At 39.5% G+C, this 22,417-nt stretch overlaps 1 protein-coding gene across 9 annotated transcripts in view; it reads right to left on the bottom strand.

The window, feature by feature from the left end:
• Positions 1-1,700: 1,700 nt before the first annotated feature.
• Positions 1,701-22,417, bottom strand: part of RGS22 (regulator of G protein signaling 22) — a 62,396-nt gene continuing 41,679 nt past the window's right edge. The window contains exons 18-28 of one of the 9 annotated variants that reach the window (XM_061448020.1): positions 20,195-20,357; positions 19,422-19,580; positions 17,557-17,616; positions 15,396-15,557; positions 12,400-12,579; positions 10,739-10,879; positions 9,479-9,550; positions 8,584-8,718; positions 7,902-8,036; positions 6,384-6,503; positions 1,701-4,860 (exon numbers count right to left, since the gene is read on the bottom strand). In XM_061448020.1, the coding sequence (XP_061304004.1) occupies positions 4,750-4,860; positions 6,384-6,503; positions 7,902-8,036; positions 8,584-8,718; positions 9,479-9,550; positions 10,739-10,879; positions 12,400-12,579; positions 15,396-15,557; positions 17,557-17,616; positions 19,422-19,580; positions 20,195-20,357 (1,438 nt within the window). In that variant the 3' untranslated portion in view covers positions 1,701-4,749. Of the gene's footprint in view, positions 4,861-6,383; positions 6,507-7,901; positions 8,037-8,583; positions 8,719-9,316; positions 9,601-10,738; positions 10,880-12,399; positions 12,580-15,395; positions 15,558-17,556; positions 17,617-19,421; positions 19,581-20,194; positions 20,358-22,417 lie in introns of those variants that run through there. The other 8 variants (XM_061448019.1, XM_061448021.1, XM_061448022.1 and 5 more) reach the window with 8 other exon arrangements.

Below are 22,417 nucleotides of genomic sequence, written 5' to 3'. Positions count from 1 at the left end.
TCTGTGACAATATCTCAGTAATATTTTTCATTTTAGAAGTAAACCAAGTATGATTCAAGTCAAAGCTACCAGCATAAGATAAGCACTGTCTACATATTATTTGTCTCAAAATGCCACAAAGGCAAGAATACAACAAAACTGAAACTGACTGCTGAGCTACAGCATTTGGTTGCGTGCACTGTTCTGACCACAGCAGTAGAAGGTGGCCTTTCACATGTTTTTTAGACTGATATACATCACTGCATTTATGGTATTTCATGATTCTTCTTTGCCTTTCACATTAATGAGTGGTAGGCCACACAGTACCACATGTGCTCTACTCGCTACAAGATGCTACATTCCACCCTCTTCATACATACTGTGCATTAAAGTTTACTGCTTCTGTTAAATTTTGGGAAAACCTGAAAAATGGGGACAAGAATTTTATGTTTTACTCTCTTGTGGCTTCTACCCAAGACATCTTTCTCAGGTTATATCACACAAGCAAACAATCCAAACACCGAAGGAATGGGGATAAGCATGAAGCAAACTCTGCAGATTGTGGGGAAAGTAGGAACTGAACCAATTACCTCCATTGCTCCTTCTGCAAGGATGTATGAGCAGGGCAGCTATTTCCATAAAAGAGAATGTCTTTCTTCCCTGACAGTCTGTTTGAAGTGACTCCTGATGGAAATCCCATACAACTCTTGGTCATTGTGTCAAGAGTCAAAAATAAAAAGACAATTAGTCAGCTGCCACTTCACACTGAGAAGGAAAGCACTCATGAATGGTCCTTAGCAGTATGGTCTAAGAGCTCCAAGTTAAAAAACTTTATTTTTGACAACTGAGACAGGGCTGCATGGCTCATTCTCATTGCCCAAGAGGTTGAGAGGGATAACGGAAGACAATCCCATCCATAACACAGGAGTAGTCCTCAGGGACTCAGCAAGCTGGAGCTCACTGAAGTGCCTTTTTTCTTACATGCGTTACACATATGTAGAGATGAATGGAGCCAACAACTTTGTGGCTAGGGACTGGTGTTTAAAGTGGTCTGGAAAATGTGGAGAGGTCTATCGTCATCCTGTCCCCTGCCTAGCAGTTAATTCTGCCCCTGTCCCCTCTTAACTTCCCAATTAATCCTTTGGCCCTAGTCCCAACATAAACTCTAACCCATTTCTTTCTTGAACTCTTAAAATTGTGAAAAGAAGCAAGAAAGTAGAGTGCTGCACAAGCACTAAGAGCTCCTGCAACCTTCTGGTAAGCAATACCTTGGGACTAATGACATTTTACAAAAGTTCTCAATCACATTTGTCCCCTAATGTATTTTATGCCTTTCAGGTGGATCAAAACTAGAAATGAAGCAGATGTACTTTAGACCAGAAATCAGACAGGATTGGGAATAAACCACAACAGCATTTGATTTTATGATAGCTCAGACACCTCTTGAGTTATCTTTGATGAACAGAAGTTGCGAGAATAGTAGTACTGAGATCATAGTGTGCCAAGACACAGCTTCAGGGATGTCAGTTCAGTGCAGTGTTTCACTTATTCATTAGATCACACACTGAAGAACTGGGTTTAATTATAAGATCTTTAGGCCCAAGACTGCTTAGTTGTTTGTACCATGCATACTTCAGTGGAATCTTACTCTAATTTGAACCTCAAAGTGTAGTGTTAAATAAATAAGTAACACAAGAGTCAGCATCACAATCATGCTGATATGGAACACACTGGAAGATGTTTATTTTCTACCCCTGACTAATGTCACATGGTTCTTAATAATATTCCAGGTCATCATCTTTGCTTCAGAAATGTAAGGACAAACCTTCCATGCACATTAATTTTGTGTCTCCTGACCACCTTCATTGAATGTCTCAGCATTCCCTTCCTTCAGAGAGATTTTAATTTGACTGCAAAAGATAAAGGAATGTCATTGCTGTGTTGAAGCCAATTGAAATCATCAGAACAGTCCTTCAACAAATGCATCAAAATGAGGAAAACAAGGTCGGGTTGTGTTGACCCTCACTGGCAGCCAGTCTCCCACCCAGCTGCTCACCCCCTTACTTCCCCCACTCCCCCCAGCAGGACAAGGAGAGAAAAGAGAAAAACCTTGAAAGAGAAAGCTTGCGGATCAAGATGAAGGTTGTTCACCAATTACTGTCACAGGCAAAACAGACCTGAATTGGGCAAATTAATATATTGTCAATTAGAATAAATCCTTACTGATTCAGGTAGTAGGAAACAAAAACAAGAAAAAGAAGAAACAAACATTTACACACTTAGAGAAGACACTTTTCCTGCCTTTCCCAGGTTCAAGTTCACTCCAAGCACCTCTTCTCCTCTCCTTGTTATCACAAGTTGCACTCATTTCCTTTGGCGAGGCACTGGAAGCCCCTTCTTTCTTCTCATTCTTTTCCTCTACTGCAGCATGGGTCCTCCCGGGACTGCAGGGAATATCTGCTCCACCGTAGAGCACCTCCTCCTCTTTCTCTGGTCTTGGTGTTCCCTATGTTGTTTTTCACTCTTTTAATTCCTTCCTCCTCTCTGTCTTTCTTTCCTTTCTTAAACACATTTCCCCAAGGTGCCACCATAAGGGGCTCAGCTGTGTCCTGTGATGGGTCCATTGGAGCTGACTGCAATAAGCTGTGTCTGGCATGGAGCAGCCCCTGACTTTCCTCACAGAGGCTGCGCCTACAGCCCCCCTGCTGCCTGCACCTTGCCATTTATAGCCAATACACAAGGTCTGGACACCTTTGTAGCAAAGTGGAGAGAAGCTGCTCCATCAAGAGCAGCAGTAGTCATCTATAGATACCTCACCCTACCAGGAGAGCGATCAGATCACTGCAGAGCACGGCTGAGGACATGGTGGGTCATGGTGGAGGAAGAGGAAACTACTCGTGGGAACACAAGCTATTGGGAGGGACTAGGCAGGGCTGGCAAATCTCCAGTGGTATTGCAGAGCAAGTTGCAACTGAAGCTGTTGGGAGAGACCTCTCCAACAGCTCAAGACCACTACTTTATCACTGTGTTAGCCCATAGCACAGCCTGATGGCTGGCAGGAATGCAACTTCAGGTTTTGAATACAGGGAGGGCCAGGGACTGCTGGGTTGTCCTGCAGCAAGAGCTGCAGCTGCCTTGGAGGCCCTTGTTGAGCGCTGGGCACAGCTGGAAGTTTCCCAGCTACAGAAGAGGACCAGAGCCCCTGCATAAGGACACACCACAGTGATGTAGCCATGTGTGAAGCAGAACTGCAGTACAAAAGGCATAAATGTATGAAATACAGTAACACCTGCAGGGGTGCATAAGACCCAAGGTGACTGGATGACTTTAACTAGAGGAGGTGATAGGAGGACAATAAGAGAACATGAGGAAAACCTAGGAATGCTGCAGTTATCTCTAAAGCCGCATAAAGAAAATGCTGCCATGGGAAGAGTGTGTTCAGACACTGAGAAGTTCAAGAGGACTAGCAAGGGCAGGACACCAACTTCCCTAAAATAGCAGTGCTGAAGTACAGAATTAGAAGAGGAAAGAGGAGCAGAGGAGGAAGGGCAGCAATAGTCCAAGTTCTGTTAATTTTTTCAAGTCCATCTAATTTCAGCATAGGCTTAAGAAAAACCAAACCAAACCAAAACCTCCCAGGGATAGTTCCATCTAGGAATTCAAGCTTTCAAGCAGAATCTCATTTTCTGTCTTTATCAGACCTCTTTGCTGTCCCACTTCTTTCTCCCATTCTAATATTTAATTGGCTTTGGCAGAGATGATCTATTACTAGTTCTGTGTCAAGCTTTTGCCAGTAACTCCATGGGGTCTGAGCTTCCTCCAGTTATCTCACACTCCTATTTAAAGTACTTTAACTGGAAAGCTTACTTAACAGCATTTCAGAGAGTACCATTTTGCAACAAAGTCCATCTGGTCAGCATTAAGTCCGCTTACCATGACTGGAGTGAAGAATGATCTTGCCTTCATGTTGAGGCTGTACAGCTTCAGTTAAATGTGATTTGGAGTGGGATAACTTGCTACTAATAAGCATCAGCACTGACAGCAGGAAAACTAGCTTTTAAGAACCCAGTTTTCAAAGCTCGCTTGTTGGCATCTGGTACTTACTTTCTGCTTCTTGGGAAGATTTGAGTGTTTCTCCAACATCACACTAATCTTTGGAGAAATTGTGGATTTTTCAGAGTTTCAAGGCTTGGGGAAGGACATAGATGAGGTATTTGCATATGAAAAGAAAATTAAAATAATGGGAAACTGAAGGGGTTTAATATTACGTAGTGCTATTGCTAGCCCTACTGCTAAATTGAGCTATTTAATGAACAAACAGATCATCAAATCCTTTGGGAAGACCTAAGAAGATATTCACAGCTGAAACAAGGATGAAGCAATGCCTCTTACAACCCCCAAAGCACACTGACAAACTGGTGAGAAAAAAGTTGCATCTCTCTGGTTGTATGTAAGTTGATGAAGCATGAGAAGCCAGGGAGGTGAAATGCGTATGTGAACCAAATAGGACTGCCATGTCACTCTGCAGAATGAAGAAACGTCCATATTCCTCTCTGCAGTAAAGGCAATGCTGATAGCCTACAACTTTCACTTTCCCTTTCTTAGGAAACCTACTGTCACTCACAAGTATGGTGCAGAGAGCAACTCCCCTGCAGACAGCGTAAGAGAGGCAGAGATTTATATCCACAATTCCAAAGGAGAACAAAATCCTTAACACTGTGAGAATTTCACCTAAGCTACAAGCTTGTTCTCCTAAACCGCAGAGCTTGGTTAACAAGCTGTAAGGACAGATGATGAAGCTTTCTCCAGATCTTCTTGCATTTTAAGAAGTACTCTCTCCTGCTCCAAGGCTTCTATGTACTTGGAATAGGACCAGGAAGCCTGAAAGAACCATGAAAAATGATCAGCCTCCAGATCATATCACTTGCAGTTCCTGGTCAATTTCAACAGTAAGACAAAAATCTTGTTTATGTTATATCCCTGATATTGAATAATTACAATTATTAAGAAGAGAAATTTTGTCACGATAATACTGGAATCCTGGGGAAAAAAAAGAAAAATATGTTGCTGCAAATAAGTGAATCTCGAAACACCATGAAAGGCAATTTAAGCAAGTTTGATAGATATGATGTCTATATTCATTTATTCTCCATCCCTGATCTGAGTGCTATTCTCTCTCCTTTTTTCTTCAAAACCTTAATACAGCAGGCCTTTTCCCTCCCAAAATATCAGTCTTTTGTGCTATTGAGGACTTAATTTAATCTCCCTGCCACATCCTTCCTGTGTGCCCTTCCTCAAATCATCAAAGTTCTCATTAATCTCACAGTTATTTCTCCCTGCCCTCTCCAGCAGAATGCTGCTACTGCTACAGGCAGATCAACTGGAGATCTCATCCTTCCCTTTTCTAAGGAACAATTGCTCTTTACATTGCAACAACCACAGTTCAGGTTCCGTGTAAATTTAAGGTCACTCTCTCAAATCAGTATGAGAACTGTACTTCGGCCTCTTCTTGAGGGCTCAGACATATGATAGTGATATACTGGCTCACTCAACTCAAGTTTGTTTTTTTTTAAAAAGTAAGTATGAGCAAAGGTAAAAAGGTCTGTTTAAGGGATAACAGTGTGAGCTTAACTATGAGGTTTGGAAGGTGGTTTCAGATTTTTGGGGTATTTCAGGCTGCCTATTTCTATGTTCTGCTCATCGCTAACATAATGCCATGGGCAGAGCTCAGTGGAATACAAGGAGTGACCAAAGTGCAGTTTACTCCTGCATCACATCATAGCTGTGATTATGTGGTTGCACAGATTCCCCATTATGGCAGTATCAACTCAGCTATAAATGATCCCTTGATCTGCCCAAGGTGGCATGTCTGTTCTTCCTGTTTCTCCAATAAAGTGACTGTTACCTTTTCATTACAGATTTGATACATCATGAGAGTTGTTCTGGAATACTAAAAACCTGTTTTCTGACAGGTTTTCTATTCAAGTACCTGGATTTCCTAAATGAGTTCAGCTTCCGTTTTTGACATTTGAGCAGAACAGGACTCAAGCCTAAACCAAATTCTTTCAGGACATGAAATTCACAAGTAATTTAAAGCTTCTTATTCCAGAATTGAACTTAATTGTCTTCAATTTATCTTTAAATTAAAATGATCTTTAAATCTGCACACATAAAGAGTTTAATATGTTGCTGGATAGTAATACTCCTCAGAACCTAAATCTTAAAAAAAAAATCACCTATAAGGTAAGTAAACTTATAACAATGAAGTTAGTTGTAGAAGAATAAATAATTATTGAAGAACCATGTGACAGTAGCATTCAAAACCAAACTCCACCCTCCCATTCTTCCAAGACATTTCCCCTCTCTTGAATGATGACATCTATAGCAACATGTTTATTATTCACCTGTGACTCATGTCCAACTGAAAATGGTGCTTGTCCTGTCTTCACACCAGTCTCATCTGTGAAAGCACTGCTTAGCAAACTGATGGGTTTTGTCCCAGGTTTTGTCCCCCCTTCTTTACCCTGCTAATAAGAAGTACTCATAATTAGGTGGAAATTATAATTACTGAGCTAAAGTAAAAAGCTAAATCTGGGGAAGGAAAAATTAACGTTGGGAACAAGATAGTGTCATATGCAGTAACGTTTTGTAAAGCCCAGTTTCATAATTCCTCACATTGGCATAATGAAAAGTAGCAGAAGATTAAAAAGCATTTCTTTGTCCTAAGCAAAGTTTCCTGACCTCTTCACTCCTGCAGACTACCGTCCTTTCAGATTCAATACCTGCTCCAAAATACAGCTAAGTGAGAGGGCAGATCTGAAACAGAATGCATTTTAAGGACAGAGAGGCCATTGTGATCCTCTAATTTGGCCTCAGGTATAAATGTAGAACATTGGATTTGTCATGATTAATTCCAGCTTGGTCCAGTATCTGTGAATGAACTACAGTATACATGTTAGGAAAACAGGCAATCTGATTTAAAACATTCAAAGTGAAGGACAAGGCACTGTAACCCTTGGTAAGGTGGTCTGGTGATTAACTATTTGTCATTTTCATGTTGGTTTAGTGTTTTACTGGGGCTGCATCTTTGTAAATTCTGTCCAATGATACCAAAATTATAAAAAGGTGCCTTTCCTTCCTCATCACACCCACTGTCCTATGAGCCCATCATCTGTAAGGATGACTTTTGGGTATAGAACTGCCCAGGCAATTTTCTTCTCTCTAGAAGCCAGCTTACTAACTTTTGTGGCCCACTCGATGGAATGGAGATGCCAAAGCAAATATAACAGTAGCATGTATAATAATATATTGCAGTTTATATTTGCTAGGGAATGGTGAATTAAGTGACGTCTTTAATAATGTCTTGAATAATAAATTAGGCAATGTTATGGCAATGTCATATCCCATGACATTGCACCAGTGTCTTATCCCATGACATACCACTTACTAACAAATAAACTTACTGCTAAGAAGATTAAACAGAGGTGAGGGAAATAATGGAAAAGGAAAATCAATGATTATGGTTTTACCTTTCTCTGCGAAGGGCATGGAAGGAGTAAGTACAGATTTACAGCGGAAGTTGAAACTATTACTTGAAAGTAAAAATTCCAAAATGTACTTTGGAGGTAAAATGCAGTTGTATATACAACAAATTACAGATACTGGCATCAAGGAAGTCTGCAAAAAATGACTAATGATACTTTTTTAAGTATGTGTCTAGCAGTTAATAAAAGAACAAACCCACAGATGAGCCAAAGATGAGTCCGTATAGCTGTGTCACACTAAGGGCAAATATGTGAAAAATGGAGAAGCAAACCAACCATACTCTCCCAAGGCAGTATCTTTCAAAACAACTATTTCAGCTCTATACTGAAGTAATCACATTATATTGAACGTTCAAGTTTACTTCACCCTGTACCTACCCCTTCCTGCTTTCCAGATAAGAGGTCTTTGCGTTGTACCGTGCTTGGTTGGCGTCCCTCGCCGTGGGGAGAGTGGCTGTCAGCCACTCCTCCCTTGCCCTGAGTCAATTGCCGGGTAGCCTTTGATACGGTTTGCTCCATAAATAACAAATAGGCAGACACAAAAATTATTGAGATAGTCAAATAATACTAAGTCATACTAAGTCATGCATCATTGTCCAGTGAAAACTTCCTTGTCTGCCCATTTTTTCTGTTGTACTACATGAAAGTCCAACTCCTACCCAGTCAGTTCAGAAAGTGACGTGAGCCCAGGTAGATGTGGTACCCTAGGGACAAATTTGTGAGGAAGGCGAAAGTAGTATTTCTCCCTCACGAACATGATTGTTCTGTTTGACATAAACCCAAAATGGCAACTGATTTGTGGAGCCAGGGATGGGGGGAGGGATATATGTAAAAAGTATTTTAAGTATATTTCATGTGGATCTAGCAGTTAATAAAGGAACAAATCCACAGATGAACCAAAGATGAGTCCGTATAGCTCTGTCACACTAAGGGCAAATATGTGAAAATGGAAGCAAACCATACTCTCCCAAGGCAGTATCTTTCAAAACAACTATTTCAGCTCTATACTGAAGTAATCACATTATATTGAACATTCAAGCTTACTTCACCCTGTACCTACCCCTTTCTGCTTTCCAGATAAGAGGTCTTTGCGTTGTACCGTGCTTGGTTGGCGTCCCTCGCCGTGGGGAGAGTGGCTGTCAGCCACTCCTCCCTTGCCCTGAGTCAATTGCCGGGTAGCCTTTGATACGGTTTGCTCCATAAATAACAACTAGGCACACACAAAAATTATTGTCAAATAATACTAAGTCATACTAAGTCATGCATCGTTGTCCAGTGAAAACTTCCTTGTCTGCCCATTTTTTCTGTTTTACTACATAAAAGTCCAACTCCTACCCTGTCAGTTCAGAAATTGAGGTGAGCCCAGGTAGATTTGGCACCCTAGGGACATATTTGTGAGGAAAGAGAAAGTAGTATTTCTCTTTCAGGCTGCTCATTCTTCTGTTTGACATAAACCCAAAATGGCAACTGATTTGTGGGGCCAGAGATGGGGGGATATATATAAAAAGATACTGGTTTTAACCCTTGCCAGAGCTTTACTGTCCTTCAGCATGAGCCTGGCAAGACTGGGGAGCACAGACATTATTTTAAATGCCAAGAAATCATCACGTTCTACAAGATGCCAAGTGAACCTGCTATCACTTACTTTAGATGAACCTTATCAGTATTCTTCAGGGATACTGAATCAGTTGAATAGTTTTGTTACCGAGAGGACAGAAATCTTAGGCAAGAGAACAGGAAATAGCAAATTCCTTAAACAGTAACAGGAAGGGAAAAGGGTTTTAAAAACTTACCTGTTCCACCTATTCTTTCAAGAAATTTTACAAGGTATTTGGTTTTCTTTTTTTTTTTTTTTTTTGTGAGAGTAGTCTGCAGACTGTTTACTAAAGTGCATTCTCTGCCTGTCACTTTCTAAAATTTCTTATCCTATTTCCCAGCTTAGAAGGGTAATTCACCTTTCCTGTTTGCTCTCCATAAAAGCTGAGCTTTTGTGCTCCTGGCCAAGATTTGTTCTTTACTTCCTTGATCTTAATCAGAAATCTTATAGAGAGGGAACAAACAGATGGAAAATATAAGTCTGTGAAAATGCAGAAGTGCATTACTTTGAAATATTGCATTCTTGTACTGTAAGTATTGCCAATGGCCTTGCCAGATATATCTGTATGGAGGCAACGTGCTTTGGAGAAAGGAACATGAGTTCCTGGATTTTAGGCTTCACTTGACACTGGTGTGTGGCCTTGAGTAATGCTTCACTGGTCCTCAGTTTTCATGTGTCTGAAAGAGGATCACAATGTGTACATGTTCTTATGGGCATATATGTCTTTATCTGTCCAGGTACTCATGTGGTTCTCATCATGAGTAACATCTCAACACATGTGTACATGGTATTTAAAATATGTGCAGGTCTTTTAATGCTACTTATGATGGTTTGCAAGTCCAATAATTTCTCTGCCCTTAAATGAATGTTCTTTCCTCAAAGCTGGCCAAACAATTGCATTTTGTAAAAAATAAACTTTTGCAAAGCCTATAATCAATAGAAAAAAAATCCATTATATTTTAATAACAAAATTCCAAGAAAAACAATTTTACAAGCAAGCATTCCTCTGTAGAGGTCATAGTTCTGTTAATACACTGAAACTGTCTGGAAACTCATTGTGAACAGTCTAACAAATTCGCTGTCAAAGCTGAGAAATATTCAAGAAAAGACAAAGACAAAGCAATTAGCACTTTTGTTGGGCTTTTTTTAATAATGTGCAGACTTTTCAAATGCTTCCTCTGAAAAATAGATATGAAATCTGGTTTTGTTTTGTTTTGTTTAGCTTTCAATAGTGACCCAGAACTGTATATTCTAAAATACGACAGTGCATGCTGTCCATTGTACACATGGACCATACATAGATTTATATTTTTTTAAATTCAGCCCTCTTTTTCGCTCTTCTCTTGGCACAAAAGATGACTAAAATACATTTTCCTCTCTGCTTAACAAAAGGAGTATTCCACTGGCTCATCTGCTTCAAGTTAAACATATGTATATGCATCGGCAGGATAGGGAACTAATCGCCCTAGGACTGGGTTGCATGTAAAGCTTGAATTCTAACAAAAAGATGTTGGTAGCTTTGGATCAGGCTGAGGGTATATTACAATTCATGTGTGCTTGCTCATGAAGGAGTTTTTATGTGGTTGTCAGCTGCCACCCGAAACTTTGCGAACCTTACCTCTGCTGTTCCATCTTCCTTCTTTTGCATCTTTTTTCCCTTTTTTCTCTCCAAGGCAAGTAGAATTTTGTCGCTAGCCAAATTGCTTTGAAGCTTACAAAATTTTGGCCAAAATTTAAACAGAAGAGCAAAAATACTCATCTGTGCAGAAAGAAAAAAAAGTCAATCTTGACTATATTAAGAAAACAGTTTACTGTAAAATAAAATGTAGTTTACCATGAGAATGAAATAACTATTTCTTTTTCAATATACAGCCTTGTTCCTCCCACGTACTGTGTCCTGACATTTCAGCCCAGCTTTGCTCAGCACATGCTTTTCATCAGTGTGTTTATTATTGGTGAGAAATCTTCCTAAAACACAGCTAAAAGGCACCTCCTTTTTTTATATATTTCCCTAAACAATTGTTTGCATTAATGAAAACATCCATCATTTTTTACAAGTATTCTTGATAACATATACACCAGTAGAATTGCCTTTGCACCACTGTTCTGCTCAAGTATTTCAAATATTCAGTTCATTAGGAGGAGGGCTTTTTTCCCCTCCTTAAGAGAAAGGAAATACTTTTTTGCCTCTGGAAAGGCTCTTAAACCACATTACAGATCTATGAGCAAATCTTGGATAATTTCTAAATGATATAATCTCTCACAGGGTCTTTTTTGAACTAGAATAAGAAAAACAATTTTACAAAAGCAAACAGAGGGGGTCAGTCAATTCTGTTGCTGCACGTACTAAGGCTCACATTTTTCAATTTGTTTAGATGTTTAATTCTCATTGAGAAACTGGGCTTCAAAGGAGCCAAACATGCTCAGCACCTCACTGCTTCTGGATTTGAAAGTGACATGCGAGTCCCTCTCATGTGCCTGTCACAGCTTTTTGGCCAAGTTCTTCCCTTGGTTTTGTGCCATGTTTCTGGAGTTCAGTGGGTTTTACACAGGCTGAAATGACACTTCTATTTCTCTTAGGACCTATAGGTACACTTTTCTCTGACAAACCATTCGTCTTTTGTGGTCCAAACACTTTATAAACTCACAGTTGATGCTTAAAGGTGTTGGCAATGATTTTTAAGGAAAACAAGAAGAACTAGCTTTCTTAAGTTTAGAAGATTGATCAGAGAAGACAGTATTGAGGAATAAGAAAATAGTAAGTCTATAGTAAAGTTAACAAATTCCTGTTCAGTCTGATTAGTACGAAGATCAGAGAGAAAATTGTCTACTGCCATTTAATACAGGCTTTCTGTAATAAAGGGAAAGATATTAAGTGAAGCTGTCTTGTGCTTTACTCACATCTGCGTTTTTTTCACAAACTACAAAAACTACAAACTTTCTACCTACAAATTACTTTGCCTTCATTAACCAAGTGGTAAAGAGCGAGCAATTAAAAACATAGACATAAGTGATTTCTACTGCCAGAATTCCTAACACAGTCTTGGGTAATGCCTTGCCAGCTGTCAGAGATTGCCCGGTTTATTGAGCAGTAAATCTGAAGCCTTTCTGTCATCTCCACTGTACAATCTTCATTGAAATGCATTACTATACTGTTCTCCTTCATGCCCATGTTTATGTATGGAGTCCAAATTGTCACATGAGCAACAAAGACTCTCCTTAAAATCAGACAAGCAGACTCTAGCCAGACCCATTATAAAGATTCTCCCAGCTTCTTACCTGTGCCTCTCTAAAAATGTAAGGTCCTAGCTCTCTCCTGTGCTCCAAAATTTTCTTTGCTTGTTCCATTGGGATGTCAATCTGCAAAGCTGGAGGTATGGCAGAATTAATAAAGCAGTCAATAATAGTGGTGATCTTTTTCTGGATTGTGGTGTCATCACAGTGAGAATGGCACAAGTCCTGAAAGATGAAAAATAGCATATTCAGTCAAGAAAGAGAGAGAGAGAGGCAAGACCCTTTCCAGGGGCCCAGTGATCAAAGAGTAATAGTCATACAAAAATAATTACACAGTAGATCCTTTCAGTATGTAGGACAAAATTCTTTTAGCAAATGTGCACGGTCAAAGACATAGTTAAGACATGAGCAGGCCTTCTGGTTTGCAAATGCAGATAATAGCAATCTTTGCTTTTAGGTAATAATCTCTGCCTGCACGTTCTAATGAAACATGATAGTATTTATTCTGCATTCAGTCTGTTACTGTCAAATAGGAGGCATTTCTGAAAAGAGAAACACACCTACAAGCATGAAATGCACTGATTCTCACAATGAGCCTGCTATGACTAGCATACCCATGGTAACTAAAAGGCAAAGCCATGCCCTAAACTACCAGTATGATCTTCCATTCATTGAAATCTACTAGTTTCACCATTCATTTTCTAGCTTCCCAAAACCTCAGTGTTTGAAAAAACTCTGGGCAGAACAGAAAATAAAATTAACCTGAACTTACAAGGGTGAGATGTCAAAGGAACACTGGAGGTTTGCTACCTTTTTTTAATGTGATCCTATTGTTGTTCTTGTAAAGCCTGTTATTACTGTGTCTTCACACTCTGACAGTGCTACAATTGGACTTTGACAAGAAGGAAAAATAATTCAGTGAACATCCTTCAAATGCTTTGGAACACAAACCTTCCATCTATCCATAAACACCAAGAAATTTCTGTAACATTAGGAGATCATCTCGTCTATCTACTAGAGACACAATGAGCCCTCTAGAGAATTTTCAGGAAGAGAGCTCTAAATGAAGAATACACATTTAGTTTTGGTATAGGAGGCTGGATATTTACTTTGCAAAGAAATTAAAAACAGGGCTTTTAACCAGAAATGTGGTATGCGAAAGAGCTGGCTTCTATTATTATGAATAGTTTTGTGATGGAAAAAAGAACGATAACAGCTACAATGAACAAAGTAAGGCAATACAAAAACATATTCAATATATCCTAAGAATATATTATGGCTTCCTTTGTTCATCTAACATAGAAGAAAAGGCAGAGAGCCGTAGTGAGAAGACAAACAAGCCATATGATATGAAGAGGGATGAGACATGAGCACAGAGGAGCAGATGGAAATGATCCACAGAGTTATCTTTTTTGTATTTGTTTAAGAAATAAAAAATGTTTGGGGATTGTCCCAAGATGTGCTGCCAGCCTGATGGGTTACAGGGAGCGATGCAGTCATTGACTCCTAGAGGGAGTTCTGTCTAAACTGATGGCATGATAGAGCTCAGACAATACAAGCATGCACTGTGCAAAGTGCTGCCCACGTCTTTGGCAATGTGCCTCCAGTTCAGCCTGACCCACAACACTCCTAATACTCTAGCCCTTTGCTTCTATAAAAGAGCATCAACTGCAAACCACGACAAATCTCATGCATGTGAAAATATGGTCAGATTGTACTTTATCTTGATAAGAAGACAAGTAAAATTAACAAATGAAAGAGAGGGGGTGGGACAAAAAACAATGAAGCCTTTCTTCAGAGAGTAGATCCACAAAGAAAACAGTCTAAACTACACTCCACATGTCCTCCACAATGTAGCAATGAAGAGTCATAAATCTGAGAAGGGTTTATGCCCTGGAATTTCAGGTGCCTTCATGTCAAGCTTCTAGTCTAAGCTATTCACTCTAAAAATGAGAGACAGCAGCACCCCCAGAGAGCATTTCAGCCAATGATTCCTTGCTTGGGGATGTGAGGGGAGATTGCCCTGGAAACAAAGGAGCTTCAGCTTCTTAAGCAGACCCCAAATTCAAATGTGTAAAATCAGACAATGAAATTACACCCATATGCCTACAGCAGGATCTCCAGTGCTGATGCTGATGCATGTGCTACTGCAGCATCAGCTGTGTTTACCTCCTAATTTCTGAGCCTGTTCTAACCTCATGCTTCCTGCATGCAATGTGCACACAGCCTATGGTTAGGAGTTCAGGAAAGGCTCTGCACTGTGGTAGCACCTTTGCATCAGCAACATCGCAGAAGCAAAAGGAATGAGGAACATGTGAAAGATATGTGGTGTCCCTGTGCTCAGTCCAGGGTGATGCTAGGAGACTGCAGTGTGATTTAAAGCTCACTCCAGAGTTTTCCCATTGTGTTTCACCCCACAGAGCAGCAATTTCACAAAGGGTGATGTATTTGGGAGAGTGGAAATCCCTGCTGACCTTCCCCATCACATTTCATCTCAGCCATGTCTTCAGCTGCAGTCAAAAGTGACTACAAAATGCAAGGGAGCTGGGTTCTGCATTGTACATATAAGCTTTTTATGGAGATACTGTCTTTGTATCTGTACATTTGATTGAATTTAAAAGTTTAGTTTTCTCTGATTTTTGAGTGATTGCCGGATTCAGCAATAATCCCATTATTTAACAGTATGCAACTAGAAAGACAGAATGAACATTTTAATGCTCACGTATTTTGTACTGCTCAGCAGATGTATACCAAAATCTGGGCATTAGCTAGTTAGTAGTGTCCCTTTAGAGACTCAGAAGAATATTACAGTTTGAAAAACATAAAGAACTGTAGGAATAATACATTCAAGTAATTTAAAATATCTACCTTTAAGAAGTGAGAATTTTTGTAGAAGAAAAAAGGTTTAAACAGTGAAATAGTTTTTACGATGAACAAGAAAATACCTAGAGATATTTTGTTAAAATTCTCCTAATATGCAGTATTGAATGCATTTGCTTACAAATTGAGTGACACTCCCTTGCTCCATTTCGCCACTGTACCTTATACTTCTGGACCTCTTGCCAAAAGAGCAATCCATTGGCCAGTAGATCTCCTTGCAGTGACACAAAACGTTGAAATTCATTGGCTGTTACTGGATTCAACAGTGCTTTGCGGAAAGCAATTACTTCACTAGATGAAGAAACACACTTATTGTTCGCTTGCTGTCAAAAGAAGAAATAAATGCACCAAATAAACTTTGTTTCAGAAAGCAATAACAAAGGCGATAGTTAGCATAAACTGTCTGATTCTTATCTGCACTGACCCTAGCTTTCAGTAGTTTAAGAGTTTATGGCATGGATGGAATAGAATGTGGCAAGGTTTCATTTCTTTCTTTCCTTCTTTCTTCTTTTTTTTTTTCCAGTTTGGTTTGGGCAGCATTTTTTGGAAGACGTGATGGGAGAGGAAATGACTGACAATGATTTAGACCATATGACTACATACTATAAAGTATGGAAACAGCTATTGTTATTGATTATGGCAACAGGCTACTTTTCTAGAGAACAGTTTGAGTTTTCTGCAAACAAACAACAAAGAAAAAGACACAGAAAAACCACATAGCTTAAAGTTGTAAAATGCTTCTGACAGGGATCTCACCAACAAAATGAGCTTTGAAATGTGTTGCAATGATCACCAACAGAAGCTGGAGAGTTTGCTCTCTGTGGAATAAAGCCACCAATAGTAAAAGGAAATTTAAAGCCGAGACATTTCACAGTCATCGAGACATGCTGCAAAGCACAGAGTGGTAGGCAGCCAGGAAAGGGTGGAGAAAGAAAAATGGCTTATTCAGAGACAGTTTGTTTGAAATAAGTTCAGGCTGGCCTGCGTTCCTGAACAAACAGTTCTTGTGTTGTCACTGAGAAGCAAGCCAAACAACCCACTTTTGTTATCAGATGGATGAATGATAACTGTCTTGTAACAGTATAAAATTCTTGAAGTCCTGAAGGGATGGAGTGCTGTTCGATGGTCAGCATAGGACAAAGGCATTTTTAGTTCTTGCAGACAGCCCTGGAAATCTAACCTGACTCTAACCTGAAGGTCTTTCTGCAGCTTCTCTTAAGAACAGGGGTTATACTTTACGTCCTGCCACAGAGGCTGCCAGGGGTAGGAGCCTACCCTAGCAAAAGGGTGAGTGGTGGCTGTCCAAAAGGTCCTTTGGTTAAAATAAAGTCAGCTCAGATTAGACAGTAAGATGGGATCATCTCACCCCTCTTCCAATTCTCCAGTCATGTTCTGCCCCCTGTGACCAGGATTTAGGCAACTTTTTGGAAAACATGTTTCTGGGGCATGTGCATAAAGGGAAGAACAAAATGTTGCTCCCATCCCTATACTAATATATGAACACTGCTTATTTTATGGGTCAACCTTGAAGCAGAACAGGGAAAATAACCATCTTCCTGACAGACAAAGGGAAAACTCAGCTAACAGAACCCACATGCCCTTCGGATCCCTTTTGAGCTGATGGTTTGCATGAATAATTGGTGACCGGGTCTCCAGTTTGATTTCAACAGACAATAAAAGTTCAACTGAATAAATGTACACAACTTGTGTGTTGGCAATCACAAAGAGTTCACTGCTCTTCAAGAGGAAAAAACTGGCAAACATCTGATGAAATGTATTATTACAGAGGTTTAAGATGTTTAAAATTGATATTATCTCAGTACTATAAGATTAAAATACAATTCTGAATGAAACAGATACTGTGAGATACGATTAAACCTGCCCACTCCACTGCATACTTCACATTCCCTTTTGTGTCTGCACGTAATCCACTCGCAATAATAAATAAACTACCAGATGCTGGAATGAACAGCTTGTCCCAATAAGTCCATTGCATGCAAAATACAGATAAATGTGAATTAAAGGTACAATATCAGTTTGAGGAGGGTTAGTGTTCCAAAGCCCAGGACAAGAGACATGTTTTTTCAAGTATGACTTCCCCAGCCAGGAAGGGAGAGAAATCTACCATGAACACCCAGCAGGGATCTAAATTCACCAGTGATGTGAGCAATCAGTCCACTGCAGCCAATACAATCATGCCTGCTTTCAACAGCATTACATTTGGGCCACACACTGTCAGCATGGAAATTGTGAAGGATGTGCAAGGTCCAAATGAAAAAGACGGTGAAACTGCAGACACAAGAGTCAGGAAACTTCACTTACCTTCCACAGCCTAGTTGTCTTCTGTTTTTGTCGTGAAAGATCTTCAGTTATGTCCCTTATCTACGATTGAACAGATTATAATTGCTTTTTTTAATTCTTCTTGTTTCCTGTTCAGCTCAGTAACTATTATAGTTGATACATCTTCATATGGATGCTTATATCTGAATCGTGTTGTGGACCCACACTGAATGCCATCCCTCATTCAGCTATAAATGAGCACATGCTCATCAAGAGAGGGAAGTTAAAGAAGGCAACAGGCAGTAGCAGTCAGACTGCACTCTTCCACTGGTTTATCTTATCCATAATGCTCTGAGGGATCAATTATGTTAGAAAGAAATTTGGGACTTTTTCTTTTCTTTTTTTGGTATGAAATTGTTTTGGTTCCTTTGGACAGCTATATCAGAAACACAGACTTGACTTCACAGCTTCTTTGTAGGAAAAATACACCTCAAATCAAGGGCAGATTTTCTGAGTAAGGACTACCGAGCATGGCCACTGTACTTGGTCACTGTGAAATATGAAGCCAATTTGAGAATGTCATCTGGTTTCATTCCTTCTGAAATACTTTCTTCAAAGGACCTTTTCATCCTCTGAATTTGCAATAAGAAAGAGAAAAGAGAATTCAGACATCAATGGAGTAGAAAGACTGAAAGCTCATTAGAAGTATGTATTTCCTATAAACTGTTGAATACAGCATCTTCCAAACTGTGTGGGCTATTCTCCCTGCCAGCACAGTGCAGCAGGTGCAAGAAGATGCATGAGCTAGCTTCCAGACCTGGAAGCAGCTTAGCCTTAGTGCATGGTCTTGTGCCAGGGCTTGGAAAGGAGGCAGAGGTCAGCTGAAAAGGGCAGAGGGTTAGGAAATTTTGCTCTAATTAGCATATTCTTTATTAAAATCACTGTTTGTCTTATCAGAACCTATACTTCTCAGATTGCTTAGTGCTCTGAATCAATGAAAAGAATTACAGTTCATATGCACTTCCAACAACACTTCTGATAACCTTTTTGATATTAAAAAGAGGATAGAAAACAAGTTTTATGAATCACCACAGTGCGCGTATTTGTCTGCTTGGTGGAACTGTCAAGTTTCCTTCTGATGTGACATTTGCATTTCAGAAGCAATTGTGGAAGTGCAAAAAGCCAAGTCATTTTGCATCTGTCACCATCAGGACGATCTCCCTACATAGATCCCAGCCACATAGGCACACTCATAAAAGGCAGATGTTAGCTCTGCCCATTCCCCAGTCCTTCTAATGAGCCAGCAGGAGTGAAAGGCTCCTCATTCCCAGTTTTCTGGCAACTTTCTGAAGTAACCAATTGAAACAAGGCTTGTAGCAGTTAACATCCCCACTCAGCAGATTTCACAAGCCCTGGAGTAATTTCTACACCACAGCTCCAGATGGGAGAATACAGGCAGCATTAAAGAGAGAGGAAGAGAGAGAATACAGCAGGGAAAGCCCACTCATTTGCTTGTGTTCTTGTCCCCTTGGGCAAATCTTTTATACAAAGCAGCGTTTCTTCTGTATGTAAGGGTATGGCTAGGGCAAAATGTCATATAGACAGTAAAGCACTATGGCAAAGATTAGATTACTCTTCTGGCAGCCTGGCTGGCAGCAAAACTAACACCAGGTTCTTCACATTTAGGATAGAACAATAATACTGTCAGCTAGACTAAGCGTTCAGAGGAACTACCTTCACAGTTACCAGGCTAAATACTTCAACCTGTACATGCAACAGTGTCTCTTTAAACATTAACTGAATGTGAGTTGTGAGCTGCTTTTCATCTGAACCATTTTATCCCAACAGTGAATTATGAGCCAAACAACACGCAAAGTCTGGATGTGTTGCTGTTCTTAAAAAATTACCTTTGCTTGTCCCTCCACCCGATGGTGCTCATCTGCCAGGAACAATGGCAGCCATTGTTCTTCTAATCTCTTCTGGACACATTGCTGAATTTCTAGCAGAACTGTTGCTGAAAATTGATCCTGAAGGATTTGTCCCCATCCTCCACCTGAATGAATTATCTGAGCAATCCAAATACAATAACACATGACATAAACTTCTGTGTATACCAAAAATCCTTCATCTTTCTACATCCTTGATTTAGCAAAGCATGAGCTTAAACTGTAAGCAAAGCATTTAATGCATGCTTACCCAAGGCTCACATGTACTTTTCATAAAAGGGAACAGATTACATTTGTCCCTACCTATAATAGAATACAGACTCCAGCAAATACTACCCCAGCTTGACCAAGTAAATTTCTGAAGTATCAAGACATATCAGAGTACCACAGCTCAGACTTGCTGTCTGTAGCTTTACTGATGTACTAAGATAGGAACCTGGAACAAGTCACTCTACCTGACAGCCATTTTTATGCTTTTTCTGAGCTTTTTTGTGCATGCGCTGGCTGCAGCCTCAGATCAGGGTTTAAGAGAGATGTTCTGTAAGGAGAGTGGGAGGAAGAGCCTGAACAGGAAGGAAGAGACTGCCACAACCAGAACCAGATTTCTGGCCAAAAAATACAGGTAAAATTTTAGGAGATAGCCAGGGGAAAACCTGGAGCAAAGCTGCTTATGGACTTTTATCTCAGTCATATTCAGTGTGATTTTTTTCTATGAACAGTTTTGTAACTGGTACCTGTTCTTGTTGTTCTCTGGTAGCTGGGCTGTTGGGTCCAAAGAAGTATTGTTTGTTGAAGTACTTGTTTTTAATGTCTTTAGATTTTTCCTCCCTATTTTCTTTATCCTTGTGGAGCGTCTCTCTGAACTGTTCAATATCTAGCCAGCACATGAGATCCATGCTACAAACAAATTTAAACAGAATGTCTTTTCAATATTGAGTTAATTTCATCAACATTCTGGAGAGTTATTACTTTAATCACAAGCCACCAGAAATATCAGGTCAGATTGGACTGAAATTTTATGTCATTTTTAATTTGCTAGTACCATCTGGTGAGACCATGCCACTTGTTGAACAGGCAGATCAAACACATCTTTGGGATCTCTTTTAAAGTCCCTTGTGAGGTACCCTGAAAGAAGTAACCTCCGCAGTGTGTTGCTGCTAATTCCAGCAGGGACTGTGAACCAGAGTCATAGTGCAGAGCTCACAGAGAGAATGAAAAATGAAACAGATGAGAATTTGAAGCAGTACTGAGGCTGTGAGCCACCAAGAGATGAGTTGACACTTCCTGTTCTGCCTCCTTGTCATATTGCCTGAGAAAGGAGGAGGGATGACATCTGGAAACATCAGCCCCAGAAATCACGCTGTTCCTACCCTGTGTGAAGTGCTAGAGCTTAAGTCAGTTTGCAGTCAATCAGACAAAAACAATTTATGGTAGCTTTTGTTTCTATGGCTTTGTGTAGGCTGCCTCTCCATAAATCACTGGTTCTACTACTTATTTCAATATTCATAGTAAATGATAATTAATCACCATATGCAATTCTTAAACTTTGTTCATATTTGATTATGTGTACACTGTTAATTTAAGTTTGGTTTAATGGAACATATATTGGTTTTGTTCCTTAAACCAGAGGACAGAATAAGTGACATACCTACAGTTTCAGTTTTATTTATAGGCTGTTTTCTGATAGTATCTTATTATCTGAAGTTTTGTGAGCACTTTAATAAGGATATTCACTATATTTGCAGAAGAAAATATGAAACATTAAATTAAGACAAATCTGTTTCACTTTTCCATTCAGTTAATAACTGTTTTTTTCAAAGAATTAATCTAGAAATAAAATTTTCACAAGCATCTAACTGATTTAAGAACAGATGTCCACTTTCAAAAGTAGTTTGAGACCTAAGTTCTATTGAGACTGAAATTCTTTCATTTGCTAGTTCATCACAACGTAAGTTCACCCAAATGCAAGTGATCCAAGTCACTGTGGTTTATGGAGCTACTCCTTGGCATCTGCCAATGACAAACAATCAAATATGTCCATTTTATTTAAAAAGCAAAATATCTAATTGGAAAGTGTGTTAGGTTAAACTGTTTACAGTGGTGGCTTGTCTTACCATACTCTACTTTTTCCTTTCAACAGATCAGGAGCATGTGAATAGGCAGTCTGGCAAGACTAATAGGTGGTAAATCACTAACCCAAAGTAATGGGTAAAGTAACTGCTTTGCAATTGTGTGAATATGTCCTATATATTTAACAAAATATTTATTGACGGAACTCTTTTCAAACAAGAATTTGTGCTGAGGTAATCAGTCTGTCCTTCCTGAAACTTGGATCTCTTGTAATTAGGCAATAACAAAATTACACATTTTGATTAAGAAGCAAATGACATATTTGTTGGGTTTTGCTGAAATTTTCTAGACTGCATTAATTGTAGGATCACTTCAAGCTTATAGTACCATTAAGTATCTTAACTGTAGCATGCCGGTTGGACTTCAGAGTTACTAGATCTGGACTCAGCTCTGAAACACTGTTTTGTGAGACTTTTTTCAAATTTTTAATTCATTATAAATTTTTACAAAATAAAATTTCTCCATAAATTAAATATTTCTCTGCTTGGGTCTATCATGTAAAATGGGACTTGTCTGTGATTAACAGGGAGGCAGGAAGTCCCGAGGGTAACTCAGTGTACCTGTCCCAAGACCTGATCTTAGCCAGTGACCTGTTATCTGGTGATTTCTGCCATTTACCCAGTTAGAGGCAAACTCTAGACCAGTGGTCTCCAAAGCAGGGTGTACAAAGAGATGGTTCATTGGGGAACAGTAAGAAAATAATAGAACTTCAGTAGGACATGTATATAATTTATAAAAAATAAATATACATATATCAAGGGTGCATGCTCAAAAATTTTTTACTGATAGGGTGCACAATCAAGAACATTTGGAGACCACTGGTCTAG

Source organism: Pezoporus flaviventris, unplaced genomic scaffold (genome assembly GCF_033815535.1).
Source record: "Pezoporus flaviventris isolate CSIRO_AGI_PZ_B2104156 unplaced genomic scaffold, CSIRO_AGI_Pfla_v1 ptg000007l, whole genome shotgun sequence".
Lineage (NCBI taxonomy): Eukaryota > Metazoa > Chordata > Aves > Psittaciformes > Psittacidae > Pezoporus > Pezoporus flaviventris.
The sequence above is the reverse complement of the archived record's forward strand: the minus strand, read 5'-3'. Positions and strand labels throughout refer to the sequence as shown.